General features: G+C 39.1%; 1 protein-coding gene across 2 annotated transcripts in view; it reads left to right on the top strand.

Annotated features, from left to right (window-relative positions):
- The window catches only part of Nectin3 (nectin cell adhesion molecule 3), an 88239-nt gene extending 70407 nt beyond the window's left edge, over nucleotides 1–17832 (top strand). Inside the window, exon 8 of one of the 2 annotated variants that reach the window (XM_076943000.1) lies at nucleotides 17802–17832. In XM_076943000.1, the coding sequence (XP_076799115.1) occupies nucleotides 17802–17817 (16 nt within the window). In that variant the 3' untranslated portion in view covers nucleotides 17818–17832. The remainder of the gene's footprint in view (nucleotides 1–17801) is intronic. The other variant, XM_076942998.1, reaches the window with a different exon arrangement.
- Nucleotides 17833–18450: the final 618 nt, after the last annotated feature.

Raw genomic sequence — 18450 nt, 5'->3', positions numbered from 1 at the left:
TTTATGATATACCATTACTGTTAATTTTTTCCTCTTGAGCATTCTCACCAGTTAGGAAATTCAACAAATTAACTCAGAGATACCAGTTTTGTTGAGTCATCAAAAATCCATAGTTTCTCCTATTCTCAGGAGAGATTAAATATTACGGTTTCTTAACTGAGCTCCATAGACATTAGAAAGATTTAGCATCCTCAGTAGTATGTAGTATGTGGCTTGAGGAACAGAAGTACACCTTACCTGTTACATGTTGTACTCATTTCTCTGTAAGGTACAAAACCATCACTAGGGTAAGCTTAGCAAAAATTGAGCAAAGGATGTTAAGTCTGTACCACATGAAGGAGCAACACTTGCGAGTCACGATGTTAACTCTAGAATTGCATAGGATCCATGAAGCTAATCACAGTCGAGACCCATATTCAGTCATCTTACCTGTTGCCAGAGTGGAACTGCTCTAAGAAAGTTCATTCAGACTAACTGACTGTTCAGAAGCCAGAGCTAATCTGTGGAGTCGAGAGTGGTGGTTTCTAGGCAGAGATTGCAGATTCCTTGATTTTTCAGTGTTTTATTAATGGGTAAACACAAATACTGTCAGTGTTGACACAATAAATATGTGGCTTCTCAGGAGCTGAGAACAGTTCAGTTTTGGTTTTGGTACTGGGGTTTGAACCTGGGACCCTGTATATACTGAGCAGAGCACATGTAGCACTAGCTATGGGGGTTGAAATCTTTTGACTACAATTCTCACCTCTGTCTATTTCTGTCTTTTAACTGGATTGTTTCTGAGTGTAGGATTAGTTAGCTGGTACTATTTTAAGTAGGAAAAGCAAATGTTGGGCTTTGTAATTGGTTTCTTTAAAAAAATCTCTAATGCTGGCTGAATTATCGTTGTGTAATGTAATGTTTGAAAGAAACTGGCTTCTTTCTAGTCACCAATATCCAATATCAGAACGAAGCAGATGATTAAAAGCAAAGCATCAGAATTCAGCTTTTCAAGTTTGGTCTGAACAACTCAGAGAACATCGGACTCACATTTTCTTATGGCTCCTGTGTCTAACTCCATGTGCTTCTTTCTGTCTACACTAGACACCTCGCCACTTCCTTCTCCCTTTTGAAGTTTAGGACTGAGTTATAGGAATGGATTTATTATTTGTTTGTTTATGGTTTGTTTTGTTTTTAAGGCCACACAAATACTTTTACTACTATATTTGGATTTTTCTTTTCCTGTTCTCTGTCTTAATTAGCTCTACCAGCGGGAACTGTGGCTATTTCTTTCCTTGTAGCTTTTCATCATATGTCTTGACTGTGGTCTACAGGAATTATTCTACAGTTGCTGCAGGGATATCCTTACAGGAATAGTGAAGTTAATTGTTCATGAAATCAGTTACTCTATCCAGCTGAATGTGATAGGGATTTTGGGATGGAGGCAGGCAATACTTGAATATATATTTACAGTATCATGTACTTCTACCCTTGTAATTGATTCTTAATCACTTACAAAAATGTATAGTGTATGGTGTTTTTAAAAAGAGGTGATGACTTTTGAAATAGGTGCCAGTTTCAACTTCATAGTTTCTATCATTGTCAACTCATAATAAGTTCATATTGATGTATGATTTTTAATATTACTAGTAACCTTTTCAAGGTAGAGAATGCTTATGAGACAAGGTCTCATTGACCTGCAGCTGGTCTAGAACTTGCTGTATGTTTGAGAAAAACCTTGATCTTCTGATCCTCCTGCCTTCATCTTCAAAGTGCTGGGCTTACAGGTATGCACCACAGGCTGGCTCTAGCTCTCTGTGGTTCTAAATATCCAGCACAAGGCAGGCATTTTTGAATTAAGTCAGAGGCAACACCAACACTCTGAAAACAAAAAGAAACCTTTAATGGGTCACTGCCACTTGGGAAACACTCTTATAAAGAGGTGTTATCTGAACTAAATATTAGAAGGATTGTGGTTTTAACTTTTAAGGCATTAAATTTAGACTATTTTTGCTTGAAATAAAATCAGAGCATTAAATTTGTGTGGCTTATTTCAGACTTGTGTTACATTCACACTATCATTAGGACACTGTAAGTCTTACTTAGAGGTGACTTGATTGACTCATAAGTAAGTGGCAGTAAGAAACTGAAGTTGAATACCAGAATCTAAGTATGGTGGGATTTTTTCCTGGATTTCAAAGAACCAAGTACCTTTTCTTATTGAAAAGCACTCATGATCTTTTTAGGTGGAACAGTTTTATTTCAAGTTCAGAAATGCCTGAACACAGAAAGGTGCTAGTTTTTTTTTTTTTTTTTTTTTTTTGATTTACTCTTTTATTTATTTGTATGTATGTGCACGCATTCAAGACCTAGTATGTGTGTGGAGGTCGACGGACAACATTGGTGGAGCCAGTGCACTCTTTCTACCAATGCATCCCAGAGATCAAGCTTAGGTCCTCAGGCTTGGCAACTCGCACCTTTACCCACTGAGCCTTTTTGCTAGGGTTTTTTGTTCTTTGTTTCTTTGGTTTTTTTTTTTTAAAGATAGATTTCTTCTAAATGAAATTTTATGCTTACATTACTAATATAATTTTATTTCGAATGTGGTCATTTATTTATACTTGGCTTGTTGTAGACAAGTTGTTGTAGTGAGGGTTGGTTTTTTTTTTTTTTTTTTTTTTTTTTTTTTTTGAACTAACAGGTTGTCCTCTTCTCTCTGTTCACATGCTATTGATAATATCGTGCCCCATCTCATAAATAAATGTAGAAAATATTCCACTGACATGAAAATGACATAGGTCATTTCAACAAAGCCATAGTAAGAAATAAGAAATAAAGATGCCAGTTAGTACCTCACTCTACAGATACTGGTGTACTTGGAATCCTTACATGAAATTTAAGACACAGAATTTTGCAGATCCTCCAAATACTTTAAATCAGGCATGTCCCACCTGTGACCCACAGACTGCATGCCACAGTGGCACTGGATGCCACTCAACACGGTCAGCATAGAGCATCATGGTCATGTCTTCATGTCAACACATGAAGCCATCTTCTGCTTACTTAGTGCAGTGTTAATGCTCGTAAGTATCTTTTATTCTGCACTGTTTGGAACAGTAAGAAGAAATCAACATGACGCATGTATAAAAACTCATATTTTTAAAATTCTTTTAGCATTTTTAGCCATAGTTGTTTGAATCTGTGAATGTGAAGCATGTGGATAAAAGGGAACTAACTATTCTAAATTAATTTCAATATACATATTGGTTGAGAAATCATTTAAACACCAAAATCTAAGAAAACTTTAAAGATAATTAAATAGCTAGACAAAATAGCTTTAAAAAATAGTAAGGAAACATTTGTTTAGGATATACTGGTCATGACCACAGTTTATCTCTGGGTAAGCTGCCCTTAGTTATTTCATCTACAAACACAGTTTTTCTATTTTTTTTTTTTTTTTAATGGGTTTGGGAAACTTCCACCCAGTCGTCTTGGCAACCTTCAAATGAGTTTCCATAGCTCCTAACCTAGCATGGTACAAATATCCTGCTCCAAGTCATGGTGGTAGACATAGTTGCCATGGTCACTAAGTCTCAGGGATATGTTTCTCACCACTGGTTATATTTGGAATTATATGAGTCCAAACTAATTTTGTTGTTTCATTGGTAAGCCAAGATGTTCATTTATTCAGTTTCACATATAGTAGTTTACTTGATGTACTAGCGTTTGCTGAGTTGCAAATGTGTTCAGAGCGAGCACATCAGTAAATTAGTCTTATCAGTAAGTCAAATTTTATTCTTTTGAATTTATTTTAAGAATAAATTAGGCCACAAGTAACCTACATGGTTCTGTATCTGGGGCGATTAAAATAAAGTTAAATTACACTTTTTTTTATTATTCATGAGGCGTTATATGCCAAGGTCAAATTGGAGGCCTCTTACCACTCTCTAGAGATCAAACTAAGGTCATCAAGCTTGATAACAAGTGCATCTTTCTGGCCCTAAAACATTAATTTTGTAATGCAGATTAACATCATTTTATCCTTGATGAATTAATAAAAACTAACATGGAGGCAGGAAAAGGAGTGATTCTTTACTTTTGAGTCATTTGGTGTTGATTTACAAGTACTTTTTACAAACCATTGAATGAGTTAAAGTCTTTCAAAGTGTCACAACTTGCCATCCTTTCTTTTGTGTTACTACCAAATACATATGTAACACAATTACATCATTACATATACATACAATACATATGTAACAAAATACATCCCCCGTGATGATTTCCATGGCAACTAAGCAGTAACTCAGTTTCTATCATTATTTTAGCTCTACTTCTGTAACTTTTAAGGTAAGTTACAGATTGATTTCTTCTATCATTTCAAGGAATGGCACACTTGTTTATCTGTCTTTTCCTGTAGAGCCATACTCTGACAGTTGCTTTGTATTCCCATGGCTTCGTGAGTATAATTGTTATAATATTTTGTAACATTGGGATAAGACCTGATAGTGAAGATGCAGGAAGAGAGATTCCATGAGTAGTCCCTTTACAGAAGATTTTCTAATGATTAGGTCTATTTGAGAAAGGGGCAATAGATCCCATAAGAAGTGACAATGCTGCTGTTTGTAACCCTAACAGTAGGTCAGAAGAGCCACTTCTGTATCAAGAATAAATTATTTTTAATTCACTTAATTTGTATTTATGTATATAAAAGATTTCCTTTACTGTAAGTGTATCACATGCATGCAGAGCCCAGAAGAGGGTGGTAGGTGCCCTGGAACTGGAGTTACAGACAGTTGTTAGCCTTCTATGGTTGCTAGGAACCAAAGGCCAGGTCCTGTGGAAAAGCCAGTGCTGTTAACTACTAGGGCATCTCTTTTGCCCTAAAGTTGTGCTTTAAGGTCCTTCCTGACTAACCTCCAGATATATTCTTCTGTGAGGAAATAATTCAGACTTTTTTATATACCTGAAAAAAAAAAATGAGTTACAAAGACAAAAGGTTGATTTTTGTCTCACTTTTGTGGAGATTTGGCACCCTGAGTATTGATGGTTTCCAGGGCACTCTCCAGCAGTGGAGAGGAGAGCAAAGGAGAACATCTTCTTTTGTAGCCAGGAAGCAAAGGGAAAAAGAAGAGGAAGAGCTCAAGGACTCGTTATTTCCAGAGAAGTTAAGCCAACTTCCTTCCTCTAGGTTGCCCTCTCTCCATAGCACCTCTCTAGGGATCAGTTCTCCGACACATGGGATTTCAGGGGCACCTCCAATCCAAACAGTTAGGTCCTGAGTTGCCAACAGCCCTCTTAGCTACTCTACACTTTTAATTCTGCTTAATTTCAAGAGCTGCTACTGATTCCAGATACTACTGGGTCATCCTATAGGGCAGTATAACACCCACAAATGTTATTTCAATGACTTTGGTTTTTTGTTTGTGTTTTGTTTGTTGTCATTAGTGTTGATTTACCAAAAAAACCTTTCCTTTTAAAATGTAATTTTTGCACTGGTTTGTGCTTGGTTACTTTTCTACTGCTGTAACAAAGCACTATGACCAGAGCAACGTAACTGCCAAGCCATCTCTTTAGTCTTAAAGTTGTGTTTTAAGGCTAAAGAGTTCATTGGGAGCTTGCTTATAGTTGTAAAGGATAAGAGTCAGTAGCCATCTTGATATGGAGTATGGTGGCAGGCCGGCAGGCAGGCAGGCATGGCACTGGAATAGTAGCTGAGAGCTTGACATCTATCTGATTCACAAGCTTGAGACAGAGAGGGAGCTAACTGGAATGCTGGGAAGCTGAGGGATTTTAAAATCTGAGAGCTCACTCTCAGTGGCACACCTTCTCCAACAAGGCCACACCTCCTAATTTTTCCCAAAATTTTCACCAACAGGACACCAAGTATTTGAACATTCGATCATATGGGACCTGTCTCATTTAAACTATTACAATTTACAAGTTTGATTCTGTTAGTATAGATGACAGAAGCTCAAAATCCTTGTTGAATATCTTGACCGTACTTTAACAAAGGTGAGTATTAGATAAAGTATAAAATCTGCTAGATGCAGACTATTACATACAGTAGAGCATGTGGATAGGGAAATGTCCTCTAAAGAAAATACTTGGCATTGTGATAGTGGCTGCTGTAAGTGTAGAGTCACTTTACAGAAGGTAATGATCCCACCTGAGATTTCTAGTGGGCACTGTTCTTTTAGGCTGTCACTCTTCTTAAAGAAATGTCATGTAAATGAATTTGCTTGCCAGTTTTTTAGAAAAAAAAAATCATGTAACATATTAGCTTTATTTGTATGTAGAAGCCATCACGGGTTGTACTCAAGAAAAGGTAGCTACAAGGTTGAACAAGCTTACTATGGTTCCTTGATGTGACTGCATGTAAGGTGTGTGTTTGCATACACCAAACTAATAAATTGCCCTAGAACATAAAAACATGGACTATAAAAAGTGTGACATTGGGCTTAATTAAAGTAAAAAATTAGTATTTGAAAGCATACCCTTAAGAAAACAAAAGCAAACCACAGACTAGGAAGAAAATAATTATATAGGAATTATAACTATATCAAAAGAATTATATATGAAGTTGTCTAATTCAATAACAGAAAGAGGGTTTTTAGAAATGGACAGAGACTTATGTAGCTATTTTTATCAGCAAAATGTGTTTATAGCATATAATAAATACTGATATATTCAGGATCATCAATCAGCAGAGACATATGAAGTAAATCAAAATGAAAGGCCAACTGCTTGAAATGGTTGTCTGTGTCACTATATACCGGTTAGATTGGCTAAGGCTAACATGATTGACCAGACTAGAGGTTACTATTACAATAATGACTCCTGATTTACATTTTATAAGTTTATTCTTATATTCATTTAGTTTACAGACAACAGTTTGTACTTGATCTCCATTGTTAACAACCAAGTATGTATATTGTCTTTATTTTCTACTCTATCAGAGAATTGCAAGTAACTGGAAGCCCATATGTCAGTATTGTTTTTAGTACATAGAAGAGCTAATCTTGTGGGCCAGTCTGGGAGGCATTTCCAGAAAGATTTAACTGAAGTCTTTCCCCGAATGTGAGTGGTACCATCCCAGGGACTGGGCTTCCAGAACTAAAGGAGAGCACCAACAGTCATCTCTTCCCTGTAGTCTCATGAGGCCACCTCATGGTCCTGCTTCCCCCATGATGCACTTGATCCCCTCAAACCACAAGCCCAAGTAAATTCTCCTCCCTTCAGTTGCCACTGTCAGACAGAGTGAAGTACTAACTTGGGGTTTCCTCCCCCTTCTCCTGCCGAGGTTCTTAGATCAAACATCTATAATGGTCAAGGCCTGGAGCTCTGCACAGTGACTCAGTTCTCTGCTACTGAGTAAAGCTGTACTTCATGATAGTTTTCTATAATTAACTATTACTCACAATCCAGTTTGTTGTTGTTTAGTTTTCGTTTTAATGAATGTGATATAATTGTTAGCTGATTTAGAGCATATGGCAATTCTAAACTGTGCGCTAGAGAGAGTCAGATACCATTTGAGATCTCTTGCTCAGTCTTTTACTCTAGGTAAAAATCTCTCTAACAGTGTCCCATCTCAAAAGCTAGTTACCCTGCCTTAACTCAAAACTTCCCAAGACATTCCATTTTATTATTCATATTGAAAGCTGTGGGCTGGAGAGATGGTTCAGTGGTTGAGAGTACTGGCTCTTAGTCAGAGTTCAGTTCCCAGCACCAGCATGGTGCCTCACGACTGTCTGTAACTTGACTTGCAAGGGATCTGACATCCTTTTCTGGCTACCCTCGGCATGAGGCACCCACATGGTTCACAGACATACATGCAGTAAAACATCAGTGCATAGAAATAAAGTTCCCAGAAGTTCTTTTGATTTTTTTTTTTTTTTTTTTTGACACTGGGACTTTTGTATACTTGTCAGATTCTGTGAAGCTTAAGGAAGGCCTAATCCTTGGATTATGTGAGGTGGTGTTTATTGAGCATGTCTCTTCCCATGATGCACCTGATTTTAATTTTATGTATGCCATATTATGCATAGGCATAAGATGGTTAGCAGGGGTTTTTCTGAAGTTCATTCGGAGGACAGTTTTTGCCTTATTGTAAATGTATTCAAAACTAGTTCAGGCAAAATAAGTTCCCTGCCTCCAGTATCCTCATATGTTTTGGATACATTGGAGTAGAAACTGGCCAACAAGGGGAGTTACAAAGGCTGCCAGAAAGAGGTAACTTACTCCATCAGTTAAAGTGGGATGTACCTGCAGTTTGATGTGTATTTCCTGTCTTGGTAGCTCTGTTATTAGAGAGATGTGTGCATAACCTAAATCAAGTGAAGTTCCAGTTTGCTAAGCCATGCTTGCAATTGCCTGCCTCGATGTATTTTGGTACCAATCTGACTTTGATCTGATCTGAAATCCTTTGGTATCCCATCTAGATTAATATCTGCCTTCAGAGGCATCATGTTCTTTATTTGGCATCGGAATGGTGGAAGGTCGAGGGTTCTGGTGAAGATAGCTTGTTCAAAAGAACAGAACATTTTTTATTCTTTTGCTACTACTCACTTTTAACCCCTACATGACTACATTTGAGCGCATACTGGCCTCACTAAATGGACTCAATACTAAAGAAACAAGACAACCACGTGGGATTAGGAGGGAATAGTGGTATTGGTGATAAGGGACAAATTGGAGGAGGAGGATGGGATGGATGCACCTGATCAAAGCACATTATCTATTTATGTGAAATTCTCAAACCAAAAAAAACAAAAAAAAGTGAAAGTTAAAAGCTTTTCTCAAGTTACTTTATTGTTAGCACTTTTACATACCGAGTATTAATTAGATAGAAGTTGCTGGCTTTAGTGCTTTGCATCATTTTATCATTGCCATCACTCAGGTTGGAATTACTGTCTTCCTAGCAGAAAGGAAACAAACTTTGGGGATTATTAAGGAACGCTATTCAGCAGTAGATGTTAAAGCAGCCATGCCATGGAAACATTTATACAGACCATCGGGATGTGCAAAGGGCTCGCTACAGCAGTGTGTTGTGTAACTATGAATACAGTAGGGTAAGGGGAAATCATAGGAGAGAGCAGGCTGGGGCTAGTGGATGAAAAACCACTGCGAGAGAACAAGGACCAAGCTGTCCTAAGAAGGTTCTTGCTTAGGTCAGGCCCAGATGATGGGTCAGACACTTCCTGGCTGGGAGGGTGAAGACCCAGAGCAGTGGTTCTCGACCTTCCCAATGCTGTGACCTCTAATACAGTTCTTACAGTTGCAGTGACCTCCCCCCAACCATAAAATCATTTTAATGTTATTTTATAACTATGATTTTGCCACTGCTAGGAATTGTGAGTATCTCATATGACTATCTGATATGCAACCCCAAAGAGGTCTCAACCCACAGGTTGAGAACCAATGCATTAGTGGGTGAAGAATTTTGCCTGGCTAACTTCTCAAGGATGGAGGAACTGGATGACATAGCCCACGCACAAAGGAACTCAGGATACGGTTCAGAAAGCAGACTGAAGTGTAGTCAAGCTGGCTCTGTGGGCTCAGCTTTCCCAAGGTCATCTCTAATAGTTCCTGAGCTCGGGCTTTGCTTTTTCTGACGACCTACCAACTGAGAAAACATATGTTGATTCTAATTATAGCTTCTACTTATGTTGCATTTTAAAATGAAAGGCATCGTTCTAAATGCTTTACGTGTATTAATGCATAATCCTCATCCGGCCTTGTATGACAGACTGCTGTTCTGAGATGAGTAAGCTCCTAGATGGAATTCCATCATCTCCCCAGTGTCAGCACCCAAGGGGTGGGAGTAGACCTTCTGCCAGCGCCCACACTGTGATCATTGGCTTGTGAGTCGAGGAATATTGCTTTAGATTCATGCTTTATTTCCCACAGGTGAAGCCTGACCAAAATGCTTTAGCCTGTCAGAACCTCTGTTTACTTACAGAAGTAGTAAGGGCATTGCTAGGCAAGTCCTGAGGTTTTTGTACTAGGGTTTTAGAATTCCCAAGATGAAAGGCTCAGAGCAACCATGCACCTTCTGACTGGTCAGCCGAGCACACCTTGAACTCTGCTGCTATGTATCCTGCACCTTCCAAGTTTGTACCTAGAAGACATTCAGCTGCTGCAACTTACAGCATGTCCTTCTCCCTTGTATGAGATGCCTAGCACCTTTGTGGGACACAGCTCCGTGTAACCCTGTGTATTGACATTGGAAAGTTTGTTGTACAAGGATACCACATGACCCTATTCTTCACATGGGTGGCCCTTCATAAGGAAAAAAAATTCTTAAAAACTACTGTATGCATATGGACATGTGCACTTAGTATATGTGTGTCTATGACATCTGTAATAGTAACAATACTAAAATTTAAAGGCACATATTTTCATAGAACAATTCATATGATCATCTTCCTTGCCTTGGTAAAGATCTGTTAAATAGATTTTGTATTGAAATACTTTCTAAATAATACTTCACAAAATAAGCAAACATTCCGGTATTTTCTAGTTTAGTCATTTAAATAGTCTGTGCATTCTCTTCCTTTGAACTAGATACAAGTCAACTAAAATATTTTAAAATAAATTGATGGAGCTAGAGAGAAGATTCAGTTATTTCGTAAATTTCCACACCCTCATTGGTGGGGTTGCAGTTGCTTGTAACTCTAGTTCCAGGATATGTGATAGCTCCTGACCTCCTCAAGGCATGTTCACACATGGTACACCAAGGCTCTCACAACCTCTGCTAAGCACACAGGGGTGCTCACAGGTGCACATGTTAAACATCATGGAGGCACCTCATTACTGTGGTGCAGAATCCTAGATGTTGCTAAGTTCAAGTGCATATGAAATACCGTAAATATGTTTAAATTCTGGATAAGGAAGAATAGAAATAAAAACAAAATCTGTTCCACTCATGTTTACACATTAAGAAAGTCTAAAGTTAGCCTGGATTTCATTCCACATAAATGATATTTAGATTACTTAACCTCATTCTTAATAGTCCCATAATGTTAATTAGCAAATTCTCCACCTGCAAATTATCAGGCAGACTCTTTTCTTTTCTCCTGTTCCATTGATCTCCTCTTCTGTGGACAGATCGGCAGCCTCGTGTTTTCTGTGAATTCCAGGATGAAATTCTATACTATTCTTTGTGAGTCCTTGTATTATTGAGTTTCTCAAACCCGCCAAAGCATGGTTTCAGCAAAGTACTTCAAGTGGTTTTAAGAGAAAGGTGACAATTTTTATAGCTTTCAAAGCCTCTTACATTGACCGTGATCTTTTCTTCCTCTACTCCAAACAGCTTGCATACAAATTCCGGATTCCTTGGGGGAGGGGATGCAGAGAGACTCTCCCGCACAAACCATTATGCCCTTAGCACTCAGGTGGAGCTCACCTGCTTTGATGCCTTTCCCACTCTGGTCCCAGTGCTTTTATCCATTAAGGAGGAAGGTTGATTTCTGGCCCTGAAGCTGTTCCTTGTCTTCACATTAACAGGCTCCTCATGTGATAACACTTAGGCCCTCTCCTTTTCTGACATCTTGTCAGATTTCAAGGTGTAGGCAGCTTATGCCTCCAGGGTCTTTCTTTCACTTGTAATCATACATGGTCCTTTAAATCAGGGTTTTCTGTGGGGCCGTAACCTCGTTCCTTCTTGTTCCTTCTTTCAGAGCAGTGTCTGTAACACAAATCCAGGGAATCTCACAGTTAGGGGATCCCCAGCAGCCAGGCCCTGCAGTACAGGCCCTCTTCCAGCCAAGCAGGCCGCCTTCCTCCTCCCTTTACACCTTTGTGTTCCCGGATGGAAGGAACTTGATCCAGCTTGCTCTGATGCTCGCACACAGATACACCCCGTCGGTCCTGCAGACCTTTATTTAATAAAATACAAAGTCTGCATGTGCCACTACTTTTTGGGTTAAGTCCATCGGTGGTGTTTCCTTTCTCTAACTTTCTCTTCTTTGACCCCAGCTGTTAGTGGCCAAACCCTGCATTCTGAGCAGTGATGGGAACCTAGTCCTTTCTGTCAGCATCCCCACATCCATCTTCATCTTTATTGACATCATCACCATCAGTCAGACTAGTGTCTGTCAGGTCTACTCTAATCTTTGCCCCAACCTGGTACTGGATGATTTGGGGATTTATACCTCAGTCTTTCTCTGTGTGGTCTGACCCCACTATACCTCGTCCAGTGCTTCCAGTGCTTCCAGTGCTTCCAGTGCTTCCCAGGTGACCCCTCCCTTTCACCAGTGGGTCCTGGCTGATACTGGTCAGCATCCACCTCTGCTTACCTGATGGCATTAAGAAAAGTAAGCCAGAAACAGAAAGACAAATGCTACAGGCCTAGCATCTCACACGTAGAATCTAAAACAGTTGATCTGCTATAGTTAAAAAGATCCCGACATAAAGCCTGCTAAGCATGAGTTCTAGTCACCTGTAGAACAACAGAGTAACTAGTTGGTAAAAATAAAATAGCTAAAAACTTGGGTAGTTTGAAAACTGTGATACAAAGAAAGACTAATTACCTTAATTTGATCATCATATATACATATTTCAGGGTATGATCTGGCCCTTATAGTCTCAGATGTTATGGGCCTCCAGTGTTCTGAGGTACTGTGATAAAGGAGGAGGAAGAAGAAGAGGAGGAAGAGGAGGAGGAGGAGGAGGAGGAGGAGGAGAAGGAGGAGGAGGAGGAGGAGGAGGAAAAGCAGAACGCAGGCAGAATCCTTGCTTCCAAAGTGCCTTTCTTTGTTAACTGTTGAAAAGAAGTCCCACATGAAACAGATTAATAAATTCCTGAAGAGCACAGGCCCATGATTTCTTTCAACACCCTTAGTAGAGCGTTACAGATGTGAGGCTTTGTAGGCAACTGACTGTGAGTTTCCAGGCTACTCCCCTTGCATGGTTTTTCACAGATAACAGAACATTTTTATCCTGTTTCAAGCCGTATTTTACAAACACCCTAACAGTTTTATACTGTCCGCTTGGGGCTAAGAGACAGGCTCTTTGTGCTTCACCATGCCTAATGGTATCCAAGGAGGTCTCCCCATGTGGCTAATACTAACCAGAGTCACCTGCTGCCTAGGGCTATTGCAACTAGTGCTGGAAGTGGGGTGCATTTAATTGCTGGGTGAGTATTCCACTAAGATTGTTTTGGTTTTCCTTTGTTGGTTTTTGCTTTCTCTGTGTAGTCCTGGCTGTCCTGGAACTCACTTTATAGACTAGTTTGGCCTTGAACTCACAGAAGATCGTCTGCCTCTGCGTCTGCCTCCCCAGTACTGGTATAAAGGAGTGTGCCACTACTGCCTAGCTCTACTAAGCATTTTTGAGTTGCTGTCCAGAAGTACATTTAGTTCTCAGTTAAATAATGGAAATGCTTATGTCCCAGCAGACTGACTGAATCCTTTCCTCCCAAGTAACGGAATGCCATCTTAAAACAGCATTTCCTAGTCTCAGACTAAGTACATGATCTTATTTGTAGTGTAAGCCTATTTTAGGAGCCAATAGTAACATACTCCAACTCTGTTCAGTCATGAATTATGTATGCATGAAGAGAAAAGGCTTTTAGCTGTCATTTATTCTTGGCATGCAGGATTTCTTGCCTCAGCAAGAATAACCTCTAATAAAGTAGTGCCATTGTGTAACAAGTATGAATACTTGTTATGTATGTAAGTATGAAGTCGGATGAAGTGAAGACAAGAAAACCACGTGACTCGCTCCTGTTGTTACTAGGCAGCAAATGTCCTGTGGAAGAATTTCTCTCCTTGGTATCACCTGATTCACTTTTCTCCTGAACCACCAGTGTGTATGACTTCTCATCCAGTTAGCGCTACTGGCTGCTATTACTTAACTTATGAGCCAGCTGCCAGCACAAGGTACCATTGAGCACATCCCTTGAAGTGTCAGCTGGGTCGCACCGTACAAAACCAGCATTGCAGTGATTTCTCTGATTCAAACAAAACTGCCTTCTACTTAAAAATCTTCGATGTGATGTCCTTCAAAGGCTGTAGTTTTCAATCATGAGTATTCTGCTATCTTACTTTGTACTTAAAATGTCCTTTTGGGACTCAGATGCTAAAAGCTTGGTCTCTAGCCTGTGGTGAAACTTGGAGGAGGTAGAACCTGGTGGAAGGAAATTAGGCCCTTGGTGCTATAGCCTCATGGGATGTTCTGTTTGACCCTTCCTTTCTCTCTTTTTGCTTCCTGACTGACATGAAGTGAATGGTATCCACTAGTCATTATGTACTGCCTTGCTACAGGCCCATGTTTTTTAACTTTATTATGTCCTCAGTAAATGAGTATATTGTTGACGAGGGACATGATTCCTGGGCCACATAACCTTTCAGTAGGCGGAACCATGGGAAAGTGAAGTCTGGTCTAGTGTACTGGCTAGTGGCTCAGGTCCACGGGTGTGCTCACTTAGATAGATTGATATGAGGTTTTGTGAGGCTCATAATAATGAGTTAATGGCCTCTGGAGAAGAATTTATGTTGGTTCTTAGGTTCTGCATAAAGCCATTCATGGGATAGCTTGAGGCATATATCCTGATAGTGCATGCTTTCACAAGGTGGTGTGTGTTCATGTAAGAAGTACTTCTGCTTTTACTGGCGTGAGCTATAGTGCTGTAGTTGATGCAGAAAGGGGAGTTTTCATTTTTCTTGAGAGTGTGTGCGTGCTTCAATGTAATTGCATGTAATAGGTAAGCCTTGGAAATGAAAGTTTAGCTTGTGTGAATATGAAGAGGTGAAGTGCTATGTGTGTTTCATCCAGAATAAGATTAGAATATGAGAGTGAAGAACCAAGTAACCCTAAGCATAGATTCCGTAGCGTTCTGATATAAATGTGCAATAATGCATTGATTGTGAAAATGAGTCCCTAGGAATGAATAACCCCTTGATTTGTTCCCTGGAAATGGTTTGGATTCATGGGTGGAGAGGACTAGTTTTCTTGTAAACAATTTTCTATCTCTTTTTGTCATCTGTACACTTTAATTAGATACTTTGCTTTGCATACATATTACAACTTAAGTGAACTTTTGCTATCTTGTGTATTTTAATATGAGAATTGAAACTATACCCTGAGATAAGAAATTTCATTAGAATATGTCTTATCAAGTTTCACTTTAAAAATTAAAATCCAGTGTGTCTACTCAGCAGAAGCCATGCATTTGTTTATCCTTGAGAAGAGAGAGCACGCCCTTCCTTCCAGATGAGACATTTGCAACAACAAAGTTTCTGGAGTCCTGGGATAACTTCAGAAAAGTCTCCTGCTGACAAATGTGATAATGTATATACTCTCTGTCTTGAAAGTGAGTCGAATGATTTAGGCCTATATTGTGGTAATTTCTTCCGTAACTCTTTTATTATAGTCTGCAATATCCTGAATTAGGGAATTGGATTTTGAACTTTAATAATTCTCTTCAAGATATAAGCAAACAATCCAAGAGAGAATCTGCACTCCAACCCAACTGTTTTAAAGCAGTGGTTCTCAACCTGTGAGTCGTTACCCTTTTGGCAAACCTCTGTCTCTAAAAGGATTTACATTACAATTTATAGCAGCAGCAAAATTACAGTTAGGAAGTAGCCACAAAAATAGTTTTATGGTTGGGGGTCACAACAACATGAGGGACGGTGGCATTAATGGGTCGCAGTGTTCAGAAGGTTGAAGAGCACAGTTTTAGAGCATTATCCTATAGCAGATAAGCGTTTTCCCCCAGGATGAGTCTCAGGATTGCTTATCACTGTCTCCCTTCCAGAGACTGTAGCCCTGGTAGGTGGTGTGACATCACTCATGCTGTACCTTCTATCTGATGAGATCAAATGACCTTAGGCATGGGACACTGGCAAGGACTGAGCATTGGAATCTGCCCTTGGACACTGCCACCTCAACATTCTGGTTTTCTGAGTCAAATTCAGAAGGCTGGATTATCTTGAGACAGGCCGTTTCCAATAGTGGTTGAAGACAGACCAATGTGATAGTAAATCAACATGAATTGGAATCTTAACTCTGCAGATGTGGACTCAGTTTCTTCAAGTATAACATGGGAACGATAATTATATTGCCCAGGATATAAAAATATATGACATCTACATTATCTTTATCAAGGCCTGTCTGAGCATAACTCTTGATGTAGGTATCTTTTCAGGAAAGTCCACATTGAATGTGTATGGACTTTGCTGTTAATACTTTTAATCTGGAGTTGCATTGGGACAGCTGGAGTAAAAAAAAAAAGAGTCTTTTGCATTTCTTACAAATTTCAAGTGTTTGCTTACCACAGACATGGCTGGTGGTGTCTCTCTTGACCAAGAGACATCACTGGACCAGCCTTTGTGTTCGCTTTCTCTCCTGGTTTTTATTTTAGCAATGCTATAGAATACTATGGACTGAGAACCTGTTTTTTATGGAATTTTTTCCCTTTTCACAACTGTTTCTCCTCTTTGCAGGAAGCGATTCAGAACTTAAGGTTTCTATCCTAGCTGTCATCTAGTATCTGAATCATCTGTGGGGATCCCTTAGAAAGAGTGGGACAGAGAGCAGGTCCCATGTGTCAGAAGCACTTCTGCAAGGCTTTGTTGATTTGTGTCCATTTGACAGCACCATGCAAGGCTTCAGAGAGCCTCTGCCAGCCTCTTAAAACCAAGTCTCAAGGATTTGAACATCTAGTCCACACAGACTTGACAGGTATTATGTGTAATATGGGATCAAAGTCTACAGTGGACGTAGTTCACTGCAGATACCAGGGAACCATGAATTAATTTTTAAAAAAGAAGGCATCTTACCCAAGCATTCAGAAGACATTCCATAAATTTTTCAGAATTCCCAAATACTTTTGTATTTTTATAAAAATGATATGTCAGGTTGAAAATAAAAGCTAAGGATGGCTATTGAGTGGTCCCTGAGCTTTGCTGCTGGTTAAATAGTAAGTCCCATCAAGAAAACCTCTGTGGTCTTGATTCCATTTTGTCTTTACAAAAGTAGAAATTATCATCTGTCACAGGCCTCTTATGATCACTCATGGGCACTGGCGACAGATGCCACCCAGTCTCCAAGATGCTGAGGGTCTGTTGGAATATGAGGAGACAGTCTGTGAGTAAGTTGCCATGTGCACAGTTGTCATGAGAGCATACCAATCACTTTTCTTGTTAAACAGGTACCTGATTAATGTTGTGAATGCTGCTTAGTTAGAACTCCATCATTACGGGCGTTGCTCCTGCATGATCTGCCTCTCACATAACAACTAACAGCAGTGAGGGAGAAATTGGTGTGTGTGTGTGTGTGTGTGTGTGTGTGTGTACTTTTAAAATCACTTCGTTGTTGAAGACTGCTCTGATTTAAAGTTTGGGAATACTGTGAATAGTTTATTAGCTGATTTTCGATGCCAGTCTCACAAGAGGATTCATCATGTCCTCTCTGTCCTCATTTGAGAAAGGAGTTGAGACTGGTATTAGCCTGTCTTTGAATGTTTGATAAGGCATAACAGCATGTCCATCTCATTTAGGAGTTTCTTAGTGCAAAGGATTTCATTTGTAGCTTGAAGATATTTGTCTCTTTCATCTAGGTTGTGGAACTATTAGCATGAAATTGTTTATAACATGATTTTATCCTACTAACTTAATGGGGTGAATTTAGTAAGGCGAATGGTTTCCATTTTCATTTCCAATGCTTTATGTTTGCTGGGGTTTTTTGTTTATTTGCGGGGAGTTTCCAATTTTACTAATTTTTCAAAGAGGCAGTTTATATAGTTTGATAAGTTGTCTAAGAGTTTGTCTATTTTTACTCATTTCCCATTATTATTGTTTCTTTCTTTTTTCCTTTAGGTTTAATTTCAAGTAATTCAAAGTTTCAACACTTTTAAAGTACAAGCAGTTCTTTGTTTGAAATCCCACACAAGTTTGACAACTTTATTACATTAAGTTCAGAATATGAGGCTGGGAATTGGCAAGTCCTGGGTTTAATTCCCAGATCTCCGAGACTCCCTGGCTAGCCACCCTGGCCTGATAGGTAAGCTCATGCCAGTTAGCAGCTTTGTCAAAAAGAATGTAGACAGTGTCTCTGAAGACGACTTCTGGCCTCTACACACCCATGCACATTCATGTATCTCAACAAACGAACATGTAAATAAACAGACACACAAACACACACAGAGATGTATTTTCTAGTTTCCCTTGTTTTCTTCTTCCATTATTTAAATGTTTGTAAGTTAATAAATTAAGGAAATTAATGTAAATAAAAATAATTAATTAAAAATATTTTAATTACCCTATTAACTCTCTAGTATTATATACAAACATATCTCTAGTGGGAATTAATGTCTATAAGAGTGACTATAGAATTTTAGTCCCTCCATGTTGAGACCTTTTAAACCCCAGCACAGGGTCTGTCTTAGTGCATTGTTGTAATTATCATTGGGCTGTGGTTGGATGTAGTCTTCTACCAATGTCAGTTAGGTCAAGGTGGTTGATAGAG

The sequence above is a fragment of the Arvicanthis niloticus genome, chromosome 12, assembly GCF_011762505.2.
Source record: "Arvicanthis niloticus isolate mArvNil1 chromosome 12, mArvNil1.pat.X, whole genome shotgun sequence".
Taxonomy (NCBI): Eukaryota; Metazoa; Chordata; class Mammalia; order Rodentia; family Muridae; genus Arvicanthis; species Arvicanthis niloticus.
This window is presented reverse-complemented; position numbering and strand designations above follow the sequence as displayed.